This window comes from Neofelis nebulosa, chromosome 13 (genome assembly GCF_028018385.1).
Source record: "Neofelis nebulosa isolate mNeoNeb1 chromosome 13, mNeoNeb1.pri, whole genome shotgun sequence".
Taxonomy (NCBI): Eukaryota; Metazoa; Chordata; class Mammalia; order Carnivora; family Felidae; genus Neofelis; species Neofelis nebulosa.
The window spans coordinates 50,623,262-50,648,964 of NC_080794.1; the positions used below are offsets into that span (position 1 = coordinate 50,623,262).

Consider the following 25,703-nt stretch of genomic DNA (forward strand, 5'->3'; position numbering starts at 1 on the left):
AATGTATACATTTTTTAAAGAATCTCTGATAATCTATATTAGTTATTCGGTTGACATTCATCTTTATTTCAACGTTTTTTATTTATTTTTGGGACAGAGAGAGACAGAGCATGAACGGGGGAGGGGCAGAGAGAGGGAGACACAGAACCGGAAACAGGCTCCAGGCTCCGAGCCATCAGCCCAGAGCCCGACGCCGGGCTCGAACTCACGGACCGCGAGATCGTGACCTGGCTGAAGTGACCTGGCTTAACCGACTGCGCCACCCAGGCGCCCCGATTCATCTTTATTTCAGTTTAGCCATGTACATCTGTTGTCAGCACCCAGAATTGGCCCACTTCAAAAGGGATCACTCTGAAGTCCCAATGTCTGATCACAAACTCCATCTCTTCCCGCATTTATCTGGCTTGCAAACTAGCCATCTTGGATCAATCTACCTACGCCCCTTCTTTCCTCCTTTACCCAGGCTGTGAGAGAAAAGTACTGAGGTCACTGGGATTTCTGGTATCAGCACAGAGCCATGTGGAAAATACTGTGATGTATGTCCCTGTTGAGTCTCCTCTACTTTTCTTCCACGACAGCTAATTCTGAACCACCGCCCTCATTTAGACCCTATCTTAATTCTCTGCCTTAGTATAAACAGAGCCCCTTCTGGAAAATGCAAGCCAGGAAGCAAGAATTCGTTCAACTAATTCTCTTTTAAAATGTGTACTTATGGGGCACCTGGGTGGCTCAGTCAGTTAAGTGTCCGACTTCAGCTCAGGTCATGGTCTTGTGGTTTGTGAGTTCGAGCCCCACATCAGACTCTGCACTACCAGCGCAGAGCCTGCTTCTGATCCTCTCTCTCCTTTTCCCCTGCCCCTGCCCTGAACTCTCTCTCTCTCTCTCTCTCTCTCTCCCTCTCAAAAAATAAACATTTTAAAAAATAAAATGGGTACTTAGATACATCAACATGTTTCATTATTCTTTACTTTCTCCCTGATCAAAATTAATCCTTCCACATTCAACTCCACACCTTCTATCTCCTAACTCTTTTCTTTGAAATGACATTTTCATACATATATAATTAATCTCTCCCTATGTACAAATTCCGCCATAACATAAGAATACTCAATTCTCCCTAATCTTAAAAATAGAAACTCTTTTTCACCCATAGCTAATATCATCCTCAATGGGGAAAAACTGACAGCTTTACCCATAAGGTCAGGAACATGACAGGGATGTCCATTCTCACCACTGTTGTTCAACAGAGTGTTGGAAGTCTCAGTCTCAGCAATCAGATAACAAAAAGAAATAAAAGGCAACCAAATCAGCAAGGAAGAAGTCAAACTTTCATTCTTCACAGATGACATGATATTCTACGTGGAAAACTCGAAAGACTCCACCAAAAAACTGCTAGAGCTGATATATGAACTTAAGCAAAGTCACAGGATATAAAATCAACATTCAGAAATCAGCTGCATTTCTATACACCAATAATGGAGCAGCAGAAAGAGAAATCAAGGAATTGATCCTATTTACAATTGCACCAAAAACCATTAAATACCTAAGAATAAACCTAACCAAAGAGGTGAAAAATCTATACACTGAAAACTATAGAAAGCTTATGAAAGAAATTGAAGAAGACACACACACAAAAAAGGGAAAAGATTCCATGTTCCTGGGTAGGAAGAACAAATATTGTTAAAATGTTGATACTACCCAAAACGATCTACACATTCAATGCAATCCCTATCAAAATTACACCAGCGTTCTTCACAGAGCTACAACAATTCTAAAATCTGTATGGAACCAGAAAAGACCCCAAATAGCAAAAGTAATGTTGAAAAAAGAAAACCAAAGCTGGAGGCATCACAATTCCAGACCTCATACTGTATTACAAAGCTGTAATCATCAAGATAGTATGGTACTGGCACAGAAACAGATACATAGATCAATGGAACAGAATAGAAAACCCAGAAATGTGCCCACAAACATATGGCCAACTAATCTTTGACAAAGCAGGAAAGAATATCTAATGGAAAGAAGAGTCTCTTCAGCAAATAGTGTTGGGAAAACTGGACAGTGACCTGTAGAAGAATGAACCTGGACCACTTTCTTACACCATATACAAACAATAAACTCAAAATGGATGAAAGACCTAAATGTAAGACAGGAAACCATCAAAATCCTAGAAGAGAAAACAGGCAACAACCCTTTTGACCTTGGCCACAGCAACTTCCTACTAGACATATCTCCAGGAGCAAGGGAAACAAAGGCAAAAATGAACTATCAGGACCTCATCAAGAGAAAAAGCTTCTGCACAGGAAAGGAAACAATCAACAAAACTAAAAGGCAACTGATGGAATGGGAGAAGATACTTGCAAATGACATATCGGATAAAGGGTTAGTATCCAAAATCTATAAAGAACTTATCAAACTCAACACCCAAGGGGCACCTGGGTGGCTCAATCGGTTAAACATCCAAATTCAGCTCGGGTCATGATCTCACGGTTCATGAGTTCAAGCCCTGCGTTGGGCTCTGTGATGACAACTCAGAGCTTGGAGACTACTTCAGATTCTGTGTGTCTTTCTCTCTCTTCCCCTTCCCCACTCGTGCTCTATCTCTGTCTCTCAAAAATAAATAAATGTTAAAAAATTTAAAAAAAACTCAACATCCCCCAAAAAATAATCCAGTGAAGAAATGGGCAGAAGATAGGAACAGACACACTTTCCCAAAGAAGACATCCAGATGGCTAAGAGACACATGAAAAGATGCTCAACACCATTCATCATCAGGGAAACACAAATCAAAACAATGATGAGATACCACTTCACACCAGTCAGAATTCCTAAAATTAACAACTCAGGAAATAACAGATATTGGAGAGGATGTGGAGAAAGGGGAACACTTTTGCACTACTGGTGGGAAGGCAAACTGGTTCAGCCACTCTGGAAAACAATATAGATACTCCTCAAAAAATTAAAAATAAAGCAACCCTATGACTCAGGAATTGCACTACTAGGTATTTATCCATAGGATACCAAAATGCTGACTCAAAGGTGCACCTGCACCCCTATGTTTAAAGCAACCCTATCAACAACAGCCAAATTATGGAAAGAGCCCAAATGTCCATTGACTGACAAATGGATAAAGAAAATATTACACACACACACACACACACACACACACACACACACTGGAATATTACTCAGCAATCAAAAAGAATGAAATCTCATTTGCCACAATGTGGATAGAACTAGAATGTATTATGCTAAGTGAAATAATATGTAAGTGATGAATCACTAAATTCTACTACTGAAACCATTATTACACTATATGTTAACTAACTTTGATTTACATAAAATTTTTTTTAAAAAAGAGAAAAAAGCTGTGTATACATACATACATACAATGGAATATTACTCAGCCATCAAAAGTAATGAATCTTGCCACCTGGATGGAGATGCAGTATGTTTGTTATGCTAAGCAAAATAAATCAGTCAGGGAAAGATAAATACAATAGAATACCACTCATATTGTGGAATTTAAGAAGCAAAACAGATGAACATATTAGATGGGGGAAAAAAGAGGGAAACAAATCATAAGGCTCTCATTACAAAAGAAAATAAACTGAGGGTTGATGGAGGGAAGTGGGTGGGGGATGGGCTAAATGGATGACGGGTATTAAGGAGGGCACTTGTCATTATATGTATGTCGTATGTTTATGTCATATATTGAACATTGTGTGTTATATGTAAGTGATGAATCACTAAATTCTACCACTAAAAACAATATTACAGTATATTTTAACTAACTAGAATTCCAATATAAATTGGAAAAAAATAGAAACCCTTTTCAACCTATCTCAAACAGACTTTTCAAATACTAGCCATACCCATTTTCTGTTCCTTTCCAGCTTCTTACTACTCCGTTTACTTGTTGTGCTTTCATTCATAGCCCCATTTAACAAAAGCCTCCTAATTTGACTTCTGGTTCTAATCTCTGATGTCTAAAGACAACTGTTCCTAAATTCAAATTTAATTATGCCTGCCCATCACCTTCAAGATAAACCCAGGCTCCTTACATAAGTTTAAGACACCGGCAATCTGGCCCCAGCCAATCTGTTCGTCATCCCTACTAATCTCCTTTATGTATCTTATGTTTTAATCTTAACAAAAAAAATGCCTTTTTCTTTTGCTTCTGGAAGATATTTAAAGTTTCTTACTCTTTCTCCTTCTCATCTTTTTTAAGATTACTGTAAATATCTAATTGCTCCCCACTTCTTGCCACCTATCATCCACCTGGCAACCAGCAATCCTCTTTTTCTAGATAAACAGACAGACATATGCATGGATACAGCAAAAAAAAAGTCCCTGTACTTTCTTTTCATTCCAACAAATGGACTAAAATATGTACTCCTTGATCTCACATATATCAACTTCCTTCACATTCTGGCCCACCTTACGTTTGGCTGTACCTCTTACCTTCTCAAGCTTCCTGGCATTCCAATTCACATGTACCCTACAACTCTTGACACATAACATTTATCACCATTAATAAGATATTTTCACAACTTCTTACCTTTGCTCAAACCTCTTCCTCCAGCTTGACATTTTCTTCCTTTCCTTTTCTTTTTTATTTTTTTTTAACTTTTATTTATTTTTGAGAGACAGAGACAGAGCGCAAGTGGGGAAGGGGCAGAGAGAAAGGGAGACACAGAATCCAACGCAGGCTCCAGGCTCTGAGCTGTCAGCACAGAGCCTGATGTGGGACTCAAACCCACAAACTGTGAATCATGACCTAAGTCGAAGTTGGACGCTTAACCGACTGAGCCACCCAGGCACCCCATCTTCCCTTCCTTTTCACCTGCTAGATTTCTACTTATTTAAGGTCCTAAATCCAACCTATGTATCTTTTCTTCAAAGAAGCTGGTGAAGCCCCCTATACATATTTATCTGTCTTCTATATTCACAATCCTTGGACATTGACTCTATAGTAGTATTTACTACATTGTACTTAAATTTGTCTTTTACATATCTGTTTCCTTAATTAAACTATAAACTAGGGGTGCCTGGGTGACTCAGTCAGTTAAGGATTTGACTTTGCCTCAGGTCATTATCTTATGGTTCACAGGTTTGAGCCCCGCATCGGGCTCTGTGCTGACAGCTCAGAGCCTGGAGCCTGCTTCAGATTCCATGTCTCCCTCTCTTTCTTCCCCTCCCCTGTTTTCACTCTGTATCTCTTTCAAAAATAAATAAACATTAAAAACAATTTTTAAAAACCTATAAAGGGCAAGAGCTGTGTAATATTTTGCAGTTGTTTACAGTGTTTAGTATATAATCAGTATCTAGTAAATTAATATAAACTATTAGATTATAATAGTATCTCAAAATGCCTTTTGAATTATTATTTGTTCACCTAACGCACTTTTGAAAGTTATATATGCAAGTTACCTATTATACACATTATTATGCAGTGCTATGCCACTAATATTAGTTATAAATCTCTAAGGAAATATGGCTCACTAAAATGTTCTCTTATTTGACATGATTTTGCATGTAACACCTAAATGTGAACAGTTTATAAAGATGAATATTATTTTTGTTTTGTTTTTCTAATGGAAATTTACTTTTCTTTTGGTTCCTTAAATTCTTTCATATATAGTACCAAAAATTCACCATGCTAACAATTCTATTGTTTCCAGCACATTATTTTCTTTCTGGAACCAAATATCATTTCTAGTAAAATTTAGTTGTGTACTGAGCTTTACCTTACTTCAAGTACACTGTCCTCTCCAAAGTTCCAAACACCATGACTCTGGAAACGTACAATTGTTGAGATGACAGAGAAATTACATTCTTTAGGGATATCTTTTTCATCTGTTAATACTATATTTATGAGATCATAAATACATCTTATTTCTAGCCAAATCAGGCTGTACTTACTACAAAGAGCTGTATCTTGAAAAACTAACCAAACATTTGAAGGCCATTATTCACTGTCTCCACTGAGAGAGCTAGCTATGAATATGAATAGAAAACTCACTAAATAAGCACATTATACCTTTCTGTAGCATCTTTTAAAATATCCTCATAATCATTTTGGGAACTCTGAGGAGAGAATTTTACCTCCTCTGAGCTATCTTCCTTTGCCAAAACCTACAGGAATAAGAAAGGAAAGAAAATTATGGCTATGATTTTAGGAATGTATAGTTTAAAAGAAATATGATTTCTATAGATTTTTTATTTTTTAATGTTTATTTATTTTTGAGAGAGAGAGAGAGAAAGCACAGGGGAGGGGCAGAGAGAGGGGGAGATAGAGAATGTGAAGCAGGCTCCACACTATCAGTGCAAAGCCCAACATGGGGCTCGAACTCACAAACCACGAGATCATGACTTGAGCCAATGTCGGACACATAACCAACTGAGCCACCCATGCACCCCCGATCTCTATAGCTTATTAAGAAGAGTGCTAAGGTATTTAATAACAGAATTAAGACCACAATCACAGTTTGATTTCTATTCCTATAAAATCACTTGAAATGTATTTCTCCCTATTAAATATTTTCCAAACTGTAAAAATAGAGTATAAAGTACTATGCACACACAAATGATTTTTACTGAGTCACCCAAGTTATTTTACAAAAGTTGATAAAAATAAGCTTCATTTGTGATAAGAAAAAAAAAGACTATCACTGTAGCCCAGTGAAGATTCTTATAATGAATGCTTATCACATTTAGTTTACATACAAAATTCTTAGCACTATATTTATCTTTATTTTAATACTTATATAATCTAATCCAGTAATTAATTCTAAGTATGTTTCTGCCATAAGATTTTCTTCTGCCCCCTAGACTTTTTTCCACTTTGTTGCATTCACAGAGTCCTGTATAGTAAATAAATAATAATAACAAAAAAAATGAGAGTAGAGGGGAAAAAATCACATTAAATTAAAAATTCAATCAATATTTTAGCCCTCAATTCTGTTTCAATTAATCCATTCATTTGACAATTATTTTCTGAGGACCCAGTATGCACAGATAGTGGTCTAAGTGCTATGGATAAAACAGTGAACAAGAGAGGTATGTGTTCTGCCCTTGCAGAGCGTATATACTCTCATGGGGAGAAAGAAAACACACAAGCAAACATATACAAATTACAGCTGGTGGTGTTACTGCAGTAACAGAGTATGGTGATACGTAACTGCCATGTACCTAAAAGGCAAAAGGAAGGGCTAAGCAAAGAGACAGGGAAGCATCCTGAGCGAAAGAAACAGCAGATCCCAGGTCCAGGCAGAGCCTCTGGCCTCTGCCTAACTGACCACCCTCACCTCATGCCTAATTCTCATGCAGCATCTCAAGTCACAGCCTATATACCATGTCTTTTCATCTTTTCTCAAGTATCTTTGACGACTCTGATTGTGTAAAAGTTATTAATCTTTCCCCGCTCGCAAGTATGTGTGTGTGTGCATGTGCGTGTGTGTGTTTTGCTTATTCCATGAAATTTTTTAGACCTGGAATACCTATTGTGGGCATATATACAGCCATCATTCCAGAACATGGACTCAAACACAATCAATTTTAGAAACAAGCACGTTAATGGAAAGATGTAAACAATTACCCAGCACTGTTCTTACCAAGCATATTCATTTGGTTGAACAAATCAAAACATATAAGTTATTAGGTTTTTAATCTAATATGAATAAGGATTGCTTGAAATTAAAGTTAACTCATATTTTAGCAGTAGTTTTCTAAATATAGTAAATTCTAGTGGATTAGCTAATTGTCATTTTGAATAATACATAAAACATAAAAAGTCTTTCCTTGTGGTGACACAAGTATAGCACAACATACCGAGTTGTTGAGTCATTATGTTGGACACCAGAAACTAATGTAATACTGTGTGTCAACTGTACTTAAATAAAAATAGGTAGATAAATAAATAAAAATTGAAATAAAAAGATAAAAAAGTCTTTCCCTATGCAAGAAAACCATCTACTCTCAAATACTTTTCCAAAATTTTTTAACATTTGCTTTCAATATTTGGGGACTTAATTCACCTAGAAACAATTTCGATGTGAAGTGTTCCTCACCCACTCTGCCCAACCACCAACAATGATCCTGCGTTCAACTGGACATTCACAAGATCCAGTAGGCCACACCTGGTACCAGATGAGCTTTGCAGAGGATACGGTGGAAAACCACAACATGTGAGCAGGACAGTCTTAGGCTTGCCCTCATTAAGAGTCCTAGCAGCATTCTAGTGTAAGCTCAGGTGTGAAGCAATGGGTGGGTGGGTACCTAAGTCCCCCTCCTTAGAAACCTCAAACAGCACAGGAACCCATGTCTCTTGTAAGAATGCATGAACCTAACCTAGGGCTCACTGCAAGGGGATTCCCACATTCATGCCATTAGTACTCTCATTAAGACATTTATTGTCCTAGTCATAATCCTCCCAGTCTGGGGATCATTTTTATCATAGCCAATGCCACCTGGTAATACAGCTGATAGTCCAGTTTTACCAGGTTTCCAGAGAAACAGGGTGCTAGAAGGCTAACACAAGATCATTTTCTCGTTGCGAAAAAGAAAAGGTTCATTCATCTTTACTCACAGGCAATAATGTCATTTTATTTTTCCTGTTGGAATAACCAATTATACCAGCACCATTAATTGAGCACACCATTCTAGAAATCTACAATGTCACATGAAAAGTTCCCATATGTGTATAGGTCTTTTCTAGAATTTCTATGCAGTTTCATAGATCTTATTTGCCACTTCCTATACTGTTTTCACATTTCCTTAATTCCTACAGCGTTCTAATAGGCCTTGACACTCTGCAGTGCCAATGGCCCTCTCCACCACATATATACTCTTGCTTTCTTTCCTAATACTGTCTTGCCTATTCTTGACATTCTGTTTTCCCAAAAGCTTTTTGATCAGTTGATCAAACCTCAAATATACACTAACAAAACAAAACTTTGGAATTTTTACTGAAATTAAGTTAAATTCATTTCGTATTTAAATTAGAGATAACTGTTTTCTTTAGTATATTAACTCCTCTTATCCATTAATATGATACAGCTATACACCAAAATATTTTTAAATATTCTCAGGAAAGGCAATTCATACCATTTATTAAATTGACTCTCACATACTTTATAGCTGTAAATATAATAGTATAATCCATTATGGTAGATAATTTGTATTTAATATTTGGTATACATTTGCTAACTACTGCATAATGAGAAAATCACGTTTTTATATACTGTAATTTTATACTTATTCTATTATAAATATTTTAAATTTCCATTATGATTTCTTCTTTGACCCACGAGTTTTGAGTATGTCTTTAAATTCCAAATGCATATTTTTTCTATTTGTGGTTGATTTCTAAGTGAATTTCTTTATGTCAGAGATCACAGTCAGCGCTATAAACTTAAATATATAGTATTATTTGAAATTTGTTAAGATATATTTTGATTTGGTACATGGTAAATTTTTATAAATGGTCCATGTATGCTTGAAAAGAATATGGGTTCTCTAGCTTCTGGATGCAAGTTCTATATATATGTTCATTATATATATCTTGCTAAATTTTTTTGTTATTTCTCTACTCTTAACTATTATCTATTCTATTAATAAAGATATATTTTTAAATGGTCTACTCTCATAGTGAAATTATCAATTCTTACTTGTAATTCTGATTTACATATTCTGGTGCTTATGAATTTAGAATTTTATATCCTCCTTGTGAACTAAACCTTCCCGTAATATATATAGTGACCTCTAAAGCCTAATGTTTTTTGCTTTTAAGTTCATTTGTCTGACATTACTATAGCTACATTACCTCTCTTTTGTTAGTGTTGCTCTGTGTATCAGGGGGAAAATGTTCCCCAAAGATTCCTTCTCATTAACCTATACAGATGACCAATGAATTAAATGAGTTCTACAGAGTTGGCTTAGTCCTGAAAGCTAGTTTATCAATGCTAATTGGTAAAACAAATCCCTAAGCATCAATTTCAGGATAATTAAAACAGGAATGTGAGGATGGAGAAAAAGGAGAACAATACTATTGCACCAACACAGTCCCTCTCTTCTTCCAACAAGACATGTTTAAAAAGCCATTTTCTTAGCACTTGCTCACTGAGAAAAAATGACATCACCTGAGTAAGAATTCCTACCATAATTTAAACCTGAGACATATTTCAAGTCACACTTCAAAATCAACTTGATTACATTTATCCAAGAAGCGAACTGTTTTAGATGGCTGCAATTCAAATTAAAGACTCACTTAGGACTCTAATACATCTTTGATTGAATGAAATGTGATTTGGCCAGCAACGCCAACAAGGTACAAGGAGAAATATACTAAATTACCAAGATGTCAGGTCTTTTCAGAGATTGCTCACTGAATCAAATTTGTGTCAAATTAAAGAAAGGGCTAGATAAATTTTTACAAGGAGCCTAAGTTGGGTTTTTTGCACTGCATATGCCAAGGACATATGAAGACAAAGTGAAAGCAGTAATACGAGGAGACAAGAGCCTGGTTTCTAGTCTTTTCTCTGTGGTTGAAGAGCTGTATGATCACAGACAAATCATTTTAGCTCTCCAGGACTTAGGTTCTTCATGTCTAAAATGATTGTTGGAATAAAAATGATTTGACCTAGCTTCCAAATACAATCATCTACAAGTCTATGAGTCTAGATAATTCTTACAGACAGCATCATAACTCAAAGGGCATCAAGTGGCTGTAACATCAAATTAATTCATGAAATGTTAAAAGCAAATTCTGGTAAAATCAGCTGGTTTTCCCAACATACTCTAAAAACCATCCAGAAATGATTGCTAAGATACTCTTTTCTAAAATGAAACTTTAAAGGATATCAAAACTTATCCTAGATATGTCAAGCCATAAAATATGGGGGTAAAAAAAAACAATAAAATGTATTTAGTTCTAGAAGGGAGTCAAGCATGGTTATAAAAACGATCTACTTGGGACATTCTATGAAGGTGCTCATTTTGAAATTATCAGTCCTTCAAGTAGAAAATCCTTCGGATCAGAGAAAAGTATCAACGATGGAGCTGAGAGCCCAGCAGTACACTAAAGATTGGAGACTGCCAGTCAGATATGTGATCGTGGGTGGCCCTGATGCAGCCACCTTACATGTCACAGAGGAACGCACAGATGCTTACAAGAGAGAACAATCAAACCATAGCACTGTTTTTCAAAGAGCAGCATGACTGTCAGCCCTTGGGTGGGGATGGCAACCAAACTGGAAAGTTAGGACAGCAATGTCTGTTCTTGGTGCTTATTTTTATCTCTAATAATGCTGCAACTTACAGAATGTGAGTATGAGGACAGCAACATGGTAGAAGTCCCAAAGTTCCAGTAGATAAAAAAAAACTGCAAGCCACCCACACGATGACAATGCATTTCGCTTTTTGTGCTTTAATCCTGGCAGTTAACCTCCACAAGGGAGGAGACACATGTCAAGGTGAGAGTTTTTGCCCCAGATTTTTCCCAACTCTCTACCTTTCCATGGTTTGGAGATACTGCACCATGTCTCTATCAATTAAAAATTCCATCATCAATATACCTAAAAGTGCTTCAAATTTTATGTGAAATTTATTTTGTATCTCTATCAGTAGCACAAAATGAAATAGATGCCAAAATAAGTAAACTTTCCAGAATAGTATCAAAGGTTTTTTTTTTCTTTAGAGTCACAAAGAGTTGCACTCTTTCAAATAGATATTTGGGTCATCTTCAACACCAGAATGAAATGGAACTGAGAATTATTATGCTGAGGAGAACAAAATAGACACCTATTCCTTAGAGGGCTTACTCAGTGATTTAGGCATTAGTCACAATCAATTAGCAGAGATTCCCTCGTCTAGTTTTACCTCACGAGTCACTGATCTAGGTGTCTGACTTGATGAAGGCAAACTCTCCCAGGAAATCACGTCTTTCAAATTAGAGTCCTCTCCCTCCATATCTTTTCCTGAACAAAGAGAAGGGAAGAATTGATCAAATGCAAAGGGCTACACAGAGAAAGGGTGTGCCTTAATGAGAAAAGCCAAGCTACATAAGGGGAATCTACTTTCTTGTTGTAGAGTCATCTCATCTTTATCTCCTGTATTAATCACTTTTCTCCCTGCATTAAAAAAATAACAGAGCAAACATGATCCTTCTTCTAGGATCATTCTCAGTTAATTTAAGTTAATTTTGAGTGGTCCCTTTGTTCCTACTTCCATATTATTTAAGAAAGTACTCTTCAGATAAATCCTAAATATATACAACTTACAGAACATATGTACTAGGTATTACAGAATATAATTCTTTCTTCAGGGTCTACTTCTGGGATAAAGAGCAGCGTGTTACATATGCCTCACTTTGACTTCTTGAATTATTAATCAAAAAATAAATAAGCAAAATGTTAATGTATATAGAAAATCATTTCAGACTTTATTGAAGAATATAATATGAATCCTCCCTAGGAAACTCTGTGCTGGTTTTATTATAGGAGCATTGTTAATTACTCTCTTTCACTGAACAGAGTATTTCAGAGAGGATCCAAAGGAAATATTTTTCTCTGATCTTAGAACTAAGATTTCAGAGTACTGTCCCCCATATCATAGCAGCCATAAATATTATGATTTAGAAATTTTGTGACATGGTTATTATAAAATCAATAGTATAAAATATAGTAAAAAATATAGTAAACCAGTACTTTGTATCAAAAAGTGCACTTGTGAATGTGTTAAAAAGAAAACCAAATAGAAATTGTGAACTATTAAAGCACATGAGTTGATTTTATATACATATACATATGTATATATATATATGTATCTATCTTAAGAAACATCAATGAAAAAACAACATATCAAAACTAATGTGAAAGTTAGCTAAAGCAGTGTTTAAAGGGGAAATGTACAGTTTTAAATACATTTATAACAAAAACAGAAAAACTGACAAATATTAGGTTTATATGTAATCATAAAGGCTAAGAAAAACTGAGGAAATCTCCAAAAAAAGTAGAAAGTAAGACATCATCAAGAAATACAGCAAATAGAAAATAATTTAAAACAATAGAACAATCAACAAAATCAAAGACTTGAAAAAAAGGCTTAAAAATATGCAAACTTCTTTCACTACTCAATTTAATTAACATTAAGCAGGAAAAAGGGCACAGCCACAGACCCAACTATCACTTTTATTTATTTATTTGTTTGTTTGTTTGTTTTTGACACAGACAGAGCGTGAGCGGGGTAGGGGCAGTGGGAGAGACAGAGAGAGACAGAATCCAAAGCAGGCTCCAGGCTCTGAGCTGTCAGCACAGAGCCGGACTCGGGACTCAAACCCACGAACTGGGAGATCATGACCTGACCTGAAGTCAGATGTTTAACTGACTGAGCCACCCAGGCACCCCCCAGCTATCACTTTTAGAACTAAATCCTTTCGGGGTGCCTGGGTGGCTCAGTCGGTTAAGTGGTTAAGTGTCAACTCTTTGATTTCTGCTCAGGTCATGATCTCACAGTTCCTGGGATTGAGCTTAGCATCTGGCTCAAGGAGCATCTGACAGCAAGGAGCCTGCTTGGGATCCTCTCTCTCCTTTGCTCTCTGCCCCCACCCCCACTCACACACATTCTCTATCTCTCAGGATGAATAAATAAACTTTAAAAAAAAAAAACTTAAAAGAAGTAAGTATCTTTAGACAAATTTGATGAAATGGAAACTTTTATAGAGAATTATAAACCATCAAAATGTACTCAAGAATGTGTAGAAAGCATGAATAATATAATAGCCAGTTTAAAAGTTCAATAATTAAAAATCTCATCCCCAGGAGGTAAAAGGCATCTGGAGCCAGAGAGGCTTCCAGGTGAAATTTTATCAAACTTTCAATGAACAAAATATCTTTCTTATACTAATTTTTTAGAGATTTTTTAATGTAAAGTTACCAAATTTATACTAAAAGGTTAAGAAAATTCTCACATAAAAACAAAATATGTAAAATACAAGTAAGAAAAATCATAAGCCAAATTCAAAAATGGACATAGGTGCAAATATCCTAAGTAAAATATTAGTAAAAAGTGCAATGAAAGAAATGTGTAGATTTAAGTAACATTTATCAAAAAAATTCAACGTATGCTCAATATCATACAAATCTATCAATGTAAATGGGTACATAACAAATGTTAACTAAAGGACAGAAATCACAGTATCATCTGAGCATATAACAAAAAATCATTTGAAAAATTCAGTCGTCTTTCAAGGGAGAAATAGAAGGGAACTTCTTTAACTAATAGAAAAGGTTATCTATTCAAAATATTGAGCCAACATTATACTTAATGGTAAAACTTTAGACATATTCTCATTGTTTAAGGAAAACATAAAAATGCCTGCTACTACTACCCTTATTTAACACTGAATAATATATGGGGTCGAAGCACTAAAACAAAAGAAGAAAGGGGGAAAAAAACCCTAGGGATTAGAAACAAAGCAAGTAAATCATATATATAAATACTGTAATTGTCTTACACAGAAAATTAAAGAGACTCTATAGTCAAACACTAGAAATAATAAGAAAGTTTGACAGGATAGCTGATAATAAATTAGAAACATTCCATAAACCAACAATAACCAACTAGACATTGCAACAAAAGAAAATGTATCATTCACAATAGAAATAAAAATATAAGGTAACTAGAAATAAACCAAAAATATATAGTAAAAATTGCAAACATTTTATTGAAGTGTAAAAAAAAAATACAATTACTAATGAACCCATATTCATATAGAAGAAAACCCAGTATCATAATAATGATAAGAATCCTTTAAACTAATTCACAGATTCAATGTAAATCCAATCAAAATTCAAGCAGGATGTGTGTGTGTGTGTGTGTGTGTGTGTGTGTGCGCGCGTGCGCGCTCTGTATGTAGACAAACTAGAGAATACAAGTCTAAGAACAGCAAAGACAACTTGGACAAGGAGAACAGTTTGGGGGCATTTGCCCTATCAGATACCAATACTCATTATAAGCTAAAGTAATCAACAACGTGAATTAATGTAAGAATAGAAAAACAGATGAAGAAAAGAGAACAGGGATTCAAAAACAGACACAGGCACATGAGAGCCTTTGCCATTTCATAGTGGTGGCACTGCCGACCAGTAGGGAAAACACTAAAACAAATGGGGTTGGGGAACTGGCTTTCCCACCAGAAAAAAAAAAAAAAAAAAAAGATTATATCCCTATCTCAGAGTATGATAAGATCAAAGGTCAAAATATACAAGATAAAATAAAAGAGGCTATTTTTATTATCTCAGCATAGGAATAGATTTTTGAATTACAAAAACACAACTTATAGAAGAAAATATTGATAGGGGCGCCTGGGTGGCGCAGTCGGTTAAGCATCCGACTTCAGCCAGGTCACGATCTCGCGGTCCGTGAGTTCGAGCCCCGCGTCAGGCTCTGGGCTGATGGCTCGGAGCCTGGAGCCTGTTTCCGATTCTGTGTCTCCCTCTCTCTCTGCCCCTCCCCCGTTCATGTGCTGTCTCTCTCTGTCCCAAAAATAAATAAAAAACGTTGAAAAAAAAAAATTTAAAAAAAAAAAAAAAAGAAAGAAAATATTGATAAATCTGAATATTCAATAAAAAATACTGTCAACAGGGGTACACCTGGCTGGCTCAGTCAAAAGAGCATCTGACTCTTGATCTCAGGGTTGTGTATTCAAGCCCCATCTTGGGTGTAGAGATTACTTAAAAATAAATTCTTAAAAAAACAAAAATAAAATATACTGTCAACAAAGCTTTAAAAATGCATTTACCAGGAAGAAGGGATATAAAGGATATATATCTAGGATACATATAGAATTCTTGAAATTCAATAGGAAGACAAGCCAATAGAAAATAACGAGTAAAGTAAATTAAACTAGCGGATACTCTTAGTTGGAAGTAACAACAACCAACCTCTGCTGATTTGAGAATAAATAAAATTCATTGCATGTCCTCTGGACAACTCCTCTAACCACCAAAAAAAGCTGAGCAAAAAGTCATTGGTCTCCTGAATGGTGAGGGTGCACATTTAACACTCCTGATACTGAATGCTAAAACTGCACCATACTAAAAATCACTGAATATATATGTGTAGAATTATATCTGGACTTTTTACTTGGTTCCATTGATTCCTACTTCTGTCCTTATGCTAGTGTCATAGTATCTTAATTATTACAGCTCTGTAAGATGTCTAGAAATCAAGTGGTTTACGTCTTTCAATGTTGTTCTTTTTCAAAACTGTTGCTATTCTTAAAGCATTTTTTAAAGTTTATTTTTATTTTGAGAGACACAGAGACAGCGAGAATGGTGGAGGGGCAGGAAGAGAGGGACAGAGAGAATCCCAAGCAGGCTCTGTGCTACCAGCAGAGAGTCCGATGCAGGGCTCGAACCCACAAACCGTGAGATCATGACCTGAGCCAAAACCAAGAGTTGGATGCCTAACCGACTGAGCCACCCAGGTGCCCCCAAAATTGTTGCTATTATTTTTGGGGGGTAATTTAATGGTAATTAATTTCAAAAAGTAATTCTGAAATAGCATGGAAAGAAAAAGAAAATCCTTATGTCACATCATTTAAAAAAAAAGAAATGAAATAAATCAGAGATCTAAATCTAAAAACTAAACTGTAAATTTTAGAAATAAACAGGAGAGAATGTGATTTACAATTATGCAAATGTCTTAGTACACAAAAAACATGAAAGGTAAAAGAAAAACTGATAAATTAAATTTCATCAAAATTCACTGTTTAATAATTTCTCAGAAGGTTTCTCTTGATTTATTACAATCAGTAAATTTCCAAGTGTCATATATCATACCTTAATTTCACCTCTTTGATCCCAGTTCATTCATGTGGCTCATGATTTTGCTCAAGTTCCCTAATCTTTCTATGCTTCAGGCTCATCATCTATAGAACAGAAATACTAACAGTGCTTGTGTCATAAGGATGTTATAATGATGGAGGGAGTTAAGATGGCAGAAAAGTAGGGGAACTGGGATTTTCCTCGTCCCTCAAACACAACCGTATCAAGGTCAGATCACTTCGAACATCCAAGAAATCAATCTGCAGAGTGGCAGAAGGATCTCTACAGTTGGAGGGAGACAGCTTGGCAGGATCGAGGTGTGTGTATGTGACTTGGGGGAGATAAAACAGCATAGGCACGAAGGGGAGGGAAACCCTTCTGTGGAGAGACAAAAGGGACAGAAAGAGGGGTTGTGAAAGGGTGGTATGGAGTTAGCACAAGAGGAAAACCTCTCTGGACCACAGACTGAGGAATGAGAAATACAGAGAGCGCCAGTTTTTCTTTTTTGCAAACAGCCTTAGGCGCTAAAACTTAGAGGTTCGAGTGCACAACCTTCTCTGGAGTGAATCCAGGAGCCTTGGCATACGCTCCTGGGGAGGAGCAAAGAGGCCCTGGAGTGCATAATGTGGTACAGCAATCTCAGAGGTGCACTGAGAGAGAATGGTCCCTTTCTCGGACTCTGGGAAGAGGGTTTATTGTGTACCCAAGGACAAAAGACCCTGCAGGCGCCAGCCAAAGGCCTTTTATCAGCAGGTGGAAAGGCTCTACTCTGGAACAGGGGAGAGGAGACACACCAAGCTGGGTCCTTTAAGGCTTCGGGTTTTGAATCCCAGAGAATCAAAGATATTTATGTCCTAACGTGGAGGCACCCAAATATATAAATCAATTAATCACAAACATAAGCAAACTTATTGATAATAATACCATGATTGTAGGAGACCGTAATACTCCACTTACAACAATGGACAGATAATCTAGGCAGAAAATTGGTAAGGAAACAACAGCTCTGAATGACACATTGTACCACATGGACTTAACAGATATATTCAGAATATTTTATCCTAAAGCAGCTGAATACACATTCTTCTCAAGTGCACATGGAACATTCAACAAAATAGATCACATATTGGGTCACAAAACAGCCTTCAACAGGTACAAAAAGACTAAGATCATACCATGCATATTTTCAGATCACAACACTATGAAACTTGAAATCAACCACAAGAAAATATTTGGAAAGCCCCCAAATACATGGAGGTTAAAAAACATCCTATTAAAGAACGAATGGGTTAACCAGGAAATTAAAGAAGAAATTTAAAAATACATGAAAACAAATGAAAATTAAAACATAACAGTCCAAACCCTTTGAAATGCAGCAAAGGCAGTCCTAAGAGGAAAATACATTGCAATTCAGGACTATCTCAAGAAGCAAGAAAGGTTCTAAATATACAACCTAACCTTACACCTAAAGGTGCTAGAAAAGAAGCAGCAAATCAAGCCCAAAGCCCACAGAAGAAGGGAAATAACAAAGATCAGAGCAGAAATAAACAATATAGAATCAAAAAAAAAAAAAAATAGTACAAGAGATCAATGAAACTAAAAGCTGATGTTTTGAAAGAATAAACAAAATTGATAAATGCCCACACAGACTTCTCAAAAAGAGAGAGGACCCAAATAGATAAAATCACGAATGAAAGGGGAGAGATCACAACCAACACCACAGAAATACTAACAATTATTAGAGAATACTATGAAAAATTATATGCAAACAAACTGGACAATCTGGAAAAAAATGGAAAAATTCCTAGACAGTCACACACTACCAAAACTCAAATGGGAAGAAATAGAAAATCTGAACAGACGTGTAGCCAGCAAAGAAATTGAATCAGTTATCAAAAAATCTCCCAAGAAGTAAGAATCCTGGGCCAGATGGCTTCCCAGGGGAATTGTGCCAGACATTTAAAGCAGAGTTAACACCTATTCTTCTCAAACTGTTCCAAAAAACAGAAGTGGAAGGAAAGCTTCCACACTCATTCTATGAAGTCAGCATTACCTTGATTCCAAAACCAGACATAGACTCCACTAAAAAGGAGAATTACAGGCCAATATTCCTGATGAACCTGGATACAAAAATTCTCAACAAGATACTAGCAAATCGAATTCAACAGTACATTAAAAGAATTATTCACCATGATCAAGTGGGATTTATTCCTGGGCTGCAGGGCTGGTTTTAATATTTGCAAATCAATTAAGTGCTAAGGTCACATTAATAGAAGAAAGGATAAGAACCATATGATGCTTTCAATAGATGCAGAAAAAACATTTGACATAAAACAGCATCCTTTCTTGGTAAAAACCCTCAAGAAAGTTGGGATGCAAGGAACATCAGAAAAGCCATATATGAAAGGCCCACAGCCAATATCATCCTCAACAGGGAAAAACTGAGAGCTTTCCCTCCAAGATCAGGAACATGACAGGGATGTCCATTCTCACCACTGTTGCTCAACATAATGTTGGAAGACCTAACCTCAGCAATCAGACAACAAAAAGAAATAAATGGCATCCAAATTGCAAAGAAGTCAAACTTTCACTCTTCACAGATGACATGATACTCTATGTGGAAAACCCGGAAGACTCCACCAAAAAACTACTAGAGCTGATACGTGAATTCAGCAAAGTCGCAGGATATAATAGCAATATACAGAAATTGGTTGCATTTCTATAAACCACATAATGAAACAACAGAAATAGATATCAAGGAATCCCATGTACAACTGCACCAAAAACCATAAAATACCTAGGAATAATCCTAACCAAAGAGGTAAAAGGTATGTATGCTGAAAACTATAGAAAGCTCATGAAAGAAACTGAAGAAGGCACAAAGAAATGGAAAAGCGTTCCATGCTCATGGATTGAAAGAATAAATATTGTTAAAATGTTGATACTAACTAAAGCAATCTACACATTCAATGCAATCCCTATCAAAATTACACCAGCATTCTTCACAGAGCTACAACAAACAATCCTAAAATTTGTACAGAACCAGAAAATATACCGAATAGCCAAAGTAATGTTGAAAAAGGAAACCAAAGCTGGAGGCATCACAATTCCAGACTTCAAACTGTATTACAAAGCTGTAATTATCAAGACAGTATGGTATTGGCACAAAAACAGACACATAAATCAATGGAACAGAATAGAGAACCCAGAAACGGACCCATATATATATATATATAGCCAACTAATCTTTGACAAAGCAGGAAAGAGTATCCAGTGGAAAAAAGACAGTCTCTTTAGCAAATGGGAGAACTGGACAGCAACATGCAGAAGAATGAACCTGGACCACTTTCTTACACCGTACACAAAAATAAACTCAAAATGGATCAAAGGTCTAAATGTAAGACAGGAAGCCATCAAAATCCTACAGGATAATCCTTCAGCCACCTCTTTGACCAAGGCCACAGAAACTTCTTACTTAACATGTCTCTGGAGGCAAGGGAAACAAAAGCAAAAAATGAACTACTGGGACCTCATCCAAATTAAAAGCTTCTGCACGGAGAAGGAAACAATCAACATAACTAAAAGGCAACCGGCGGAATGGGAGAAGACATTTCCAAATGACATATCAGATAAAGGGTTAGTATCCAAAATCTATAAAAAACTTACTAAACTCAAGACCCAAAAACCAAATAATCTAGTGAAGAAATGGGCAGAAGACATGAATAGACACGTTTTCTTTTTGTTGTCTGATTACTGAGGCTAGGACTTCCAACATTATGTTGAGCGACAGTGGTGAGACGCTTTTCCAGAAGACATGCAGATGGCTAACAGACACATGAAAAGATGCTCACCATCACTCATCATCAGGGAAATGCAAATCAAAACCACAATGAGATTCTATACAAATTTTAGGATTGCTTGTTCTAGCTTCTAGAAGAATGCTGGTGCAATTTTGATTGGGATTGCATTGAATGTATTGAAGGCATAGATTGCTTTGGAAACCAATTTGACAATAAATTATATATTAAAAAAAACACAATCACAATGAGATACCACTTCACACCTGTCAGAATGGCTAAAATTAACAACTCAGGAAACAACAGATGTTGGAGAAGATGGGGAGAAAGGGGAACCCTTTGTTCTGTTGGTGGGAATGCAAACTGGTACAGCCACTCTAGAAAACATTATGGAGGTTCCTCAAAAAAATTAAAAAGAGAACTACCCTATGATCCAGCAACTGTAGTACTAGGAATTTATCCAGAGGATACAAAAATGCTGATTCAAAGGGGCACATGCACCCAATGTTTACAGCAGCACTATCAACAATAGCCAAATTATGGAAAGAGCCCAAATGTCCATCAAATGATGAATGGATTAAGGTGTGGTATACACATACACACACACACACACACACACACACACACACACACAATGGAATACTATTCAGTGATAAATAAGGAATAAAATCTTGCCATTTGCAACAATGTGGATAGAACTGGAGGGTATTATGTTAAGTGAAATAAGTCAGAGCAAGACAGGTATCATACAATTTCACTCATATGTGGAATTTGAGAAACTCAACAGATGAACACAGGGGAATGGAAGGAAAAATAAAACAGAGAAGGAGGCAAACCATAAAAGACTCTTACACACAGAGAACAAACTGAGGGTTGCTGGATGGGAGGGGTGGGGGGTGGGGGGTGGGCAGGGGCAATGTGTTAAATGGGTGATAGGCATTAAGGAGGGTACTTTTCAGGATGAGCACTGGGTGTCATATGTAAGAGATGAATCACTGGGTTCTACTCCGGAAGCCAAGACTACACTGTATGTTAACTAAAGGATATTTAAAAAAAAAAAGATGTTATAATGATTAGATGAGGTATTATACCTGAAGCACTCAACAAAGTGCTTCACACAGGGTCAGCATTTAACATGTTGGTTATTACTGTTAATGTTTCAAGAATTCACTTTCTTCATTTACATTTTTTAAGATTTATTCCATTAAACCATGTGATTATTTTTCAATCTGTTGAAAAGAACTATCCAGAAGCTAGAAGCAATGATACTACAGTAGCAACAAAAAGCCCAGTGCCCAGATCTTGGTTCCTAAATACTATTCTCCAATAAAAGGAAACAAATCTCTGTGGATAAATGGCTGAATTTAGGGCTAGGGTGTGGGTAAATACAAGATAAGCCTGCAGTATCTTGCAAAGCAATAAATTAATGAAATGCTAAAAAAAAAAACCCAAAACACAAATATGGGATAAAGACAAGACACAGGAGTCAACCTGAAAGACATTCCAAGGGCCAAGGCTAGAACAATTTGAACAATAAGCTAAATGACAATTGGATTATAATAAAGTATAAAATAAATACAAATGATTCCAAACTCATAAACAAATGATCAAATAAATAAGTAGGGGAGAAGAGAGAAAATATTTTTATAGAATAATCCCAAAAACCATATATATACCTCCTCTTCCAACAGGTAGAGTTTAATTCTTGCTCCCTTCCCCACTCATGAGAGCAGACTACACTTAGTGGCTCACTTCCAAAGAGTGAGAAAAGGGAAACACAATAAATTTGTAGTAGAGAAAACACCTCTAGTAAATACCACCTTAACCATTGTCAGTAGTGCCATATGGATGTCATGTGCCTCCTGATATCATGTGACAAGAAGGAAACTTCACTTCTGTGGTGTTCCTCTCCCAAACCTATAATATTTTATGTCAAATACGTTTCTTTAGAAAACTTCTTGGAGCAGCACCAAATTCTAGTCCTGGGCTGTCTATCTCAGACCTTTATATGGGAAATAAATAACCTTACAGCTCTTAAAAGCCATCAGTGTTTCAGTTTTTCTACCATTCACAACAGTACCTAATCCTGGCATTCAATGGGTCTAGTAGATTTGGGAGATTCACTTACTTTCCTGGTCCTCCCAAAAGTTGTTTCAAATCTTGCCTATTCTCCTAAGCCTGTAACATATCCATATCTTCCCCTCACTCCCAGCAGTGGACCAACCTGCACTTCACAGACAAAATAAATCCATCAGTTGGAATTCTCTTGCATCCTTGATGCATAACAGACCAATCCTCCACCTCTGCACATCTGACCTCTTCCTAGGGTGGTAGGTAACACAGGAGCCACGCGCCCTCCATTTAGGCATTGGATCCCTATCCCTACCCTGCAACCACACATACATTCTGCTCTTCATCAAAATTTTCACCTTGTTTAACATCCATTGTTGCTTTTTGCCTGATTCAGTCTTTTATAATGGGTACAAAATGATAATTTTCCAACCCTAGCACTGCCCCCCACTTGCTTTTGTTGTGGTACAAAACATAAAACATAAAATTTACCATCATAACCATTCTTAAGTATACAGCTCAGAAGTGTTGACTACATGCATATCGTTGTGAAGCAGACCTCCAGAACATTTTTTATCTTGCAAATCTGAAACTTAGTACCCATTACACAACAACTCCACTTTTCCCACTCCTCCCAGGCCCTAGTAACCACTATTGTACTTTCTGTTTCTATTGATTTGACCATCTACGATACCTCATACAAGTAGAATCATACAGTACTTGTCCTTTTGTGACTGGCTTATTTTACTTAGCATAATATCCTCAAGATTCATCTATGTTGTAGCATGTGACAGGATTTTCTTCCTTTTTAAGGTTGAATGATATTCTATTGTATGAATATACCACATATTGTTTATCCATTCACCCATTAATTCCCAGTCTTATCAGCTATAACTGACAGGCAGCATTGTATATGCTTAAGGTGTACAGCACAATGATCTGACTTATGTACACCCAGAAATGACTACCAAACCAGTTTAGTTAGCATTCAGCATCTCATACAGATCCTCTTAACAACTTTCACATACAACACACAACACTGTTAACCAGAGAGACATCAGGTTGTATATGACATCCCTAGCACTTTTTTATCTTATACCTGTAAGTTTGTACCTTTTGACTATCTTCATCCAAATCTCCCCCTCAACCCACCCCCTCCACTTCTGGTAACCACAAACCTGATCTCTTTTTCTAAGGTTTTGTGCACTTTTTCATTTGTTCAGATTCCACACATAAGTGAGACCACACAGTATTTGTCTTTGTCTCTCTGATTTTTTTCACTTAGCATAATGCCCTCAGGTCCCATCCATGTAATTGCAATAGAGGGTTTTCCTTCTTTTTTATAGCTGAATAATATTCCTGTGTGTGTATAGTTCCATTTTTTACATGTGAATATTTCATTTTCCCAGTACGATTTATTGAAGAGACTGTCTTTTCTCCATTAAATATTCTTAGCTCCCATGTAAAACAGAAGTTGACCATATATGCATGAGTGTATTTCTGGGTTCTCAGTTCTGTTCCATTGGTCTATGTATCTGTTTTTATGTCAGTACCATACTGTTTTGATCACTATAGCTTTATAATATAGCTTGAAATACAAAGTGTTATGGTCTTTTGTGGTGCCATATAAATTTTAGGATTGTTTTTCTACTTCTGTACAGAATTCCATTGGAGTATCAATAGGGATTGCACTGAATCCATAAACAACTTTGGGTAGTATGCACATTTTTAACAGTTTTAATTCTTCCCATGAACAGGGTATAACTTTCCGTTCATTTGTGTCTTCTTCCTTTTCTTTCATCAATGTAAAGACACAAATTTTAAACACAGACACAGTAAGAAACAGAAAGTCCAAATAAAGAAGTTGAATTTGGGTCAAAAATCTTGGAAAAGACATGCAAACAACCTCTAGGGTTCTATGACTTCACTTATACCAAATATTTCAGGAATAAATAATACCAATTCTACACAGAGAATTTCAGAAAATAAAAGAAGATAGAATACATCCCAAAAACGCTTTATGACACCAGACATCCCCTGCTATCAAAAAAAAGACAAGAATATTAAAAGAAAACACCACTACCTCTCATGAACATATTTAAAAAAAAATAAGTCTTTAATTACCTGGTGCTGGTTCAATTAAATATCCATATTCAAACATTCCAGAAGGATCACAGATCTAAATTTGAGAAGTTAAACAATAAGCCTTTAGAAGAAAATATAAGAAAATATCTTCATGACCTTCAGAAAATGAATATTCCTAAAACAAACACCAGTCATAAAGAAAAACATTGAAAAACTGGACTTCCTTAAAATTAAAAATTTCTCTTCATCAAATGATATTATTAAGAAAGTAAAAAGGCAAGAGTGCCAGGGTGGCTCAGTCAGAAGAGCATACAACTCAATCTTGAGGTCATGAGTTGGAGCCCCACATGAAGTGTAGAGACAACTTAAAAAAAAAAAAAACCTTAAAAAAAAGTAAAGACAAACTACAGAATGGGAAAAGATATTTGCAATACACATATCCTATAATAAACTCATTTAAATGACACATAAAGAACTTCTGCAAATGGGGGCACATGAGTGGCTCAGTCGGTTAAGCGTCCAATGCTTGATTTTGGCTCAGGTCATGATCTCATGGTTTGTGAGTTCAAGTCCTGCAACAGGCTCTGTGTTGCTTGGGATTCACTCTTCCTCCGCATCTCTCTGTCCCTCCCCAGCATGCACACATATGTGTGCTCTCGCTCTCTCAAAATAAATATTTTTTTAAAAAAAGGACTTCTACAAATGAATAAGAAAATGAGAGTACTTAATAGAAGAACAGGAAAAGTGTTTGAACAGCTAACACAGATAAAAATAATAGATAAGGAAGGATATGAAAAAGTACTTAACTTCACTAATCAAGAAGGAAATAAAAATTAAAATCAAAATGTAATGTTACTACACAGCCACTAGGTTGACAAAGTGAAAAACACAAATAATACAAATAAGTTTTGACGAGGATGTG

The 25,703-nt window shown here is 36.2% G+C and overlaps 1 protein-coding gene across 13 annotated transcripts in view; it reads right to left on the reverse strand.

Moving 5' to 3' along the window:
- Window positions 1–25,703, reverse strand: part of PTPN20 (protein tyrosine phosphatase non-receptor type 20) — a 121,269-nt gene that overhangs the window by 49,142 nt on the left and 46,424 nt on the right. For 9 of the 13 annotated variants that reach the window (XR_009252381.1, XR_009252380.1, XM_058696957.1 and 6 more), the window contains 2 exons: window positions 11,881–11,978; window positions 6,044–6,138 (listed from right to left, as the gene is read on the reverse strand). The exons of 2 other annotated variants lie outside the window; for them this stretch is intronic. Coding sequence is in view for 8 of the 11 variants with exons in the window: in XM_058696957.1 (XP_058552940.1) it covers window positions 6,044–6,138; window positions 11,881–11,978 (193 nt within the window). In the remaining 3 variants the exon portion in view is untranslated. Of the gene's footprint in view, window positions 1–6,043; window positions 6,139–11,880; window positions 11,979–25,703 lie in introns of those variants that run through there. 2 more of the 13 variants (XM_058696962.1, XM_058696964.1) reach the window with 2 other exon arrangements.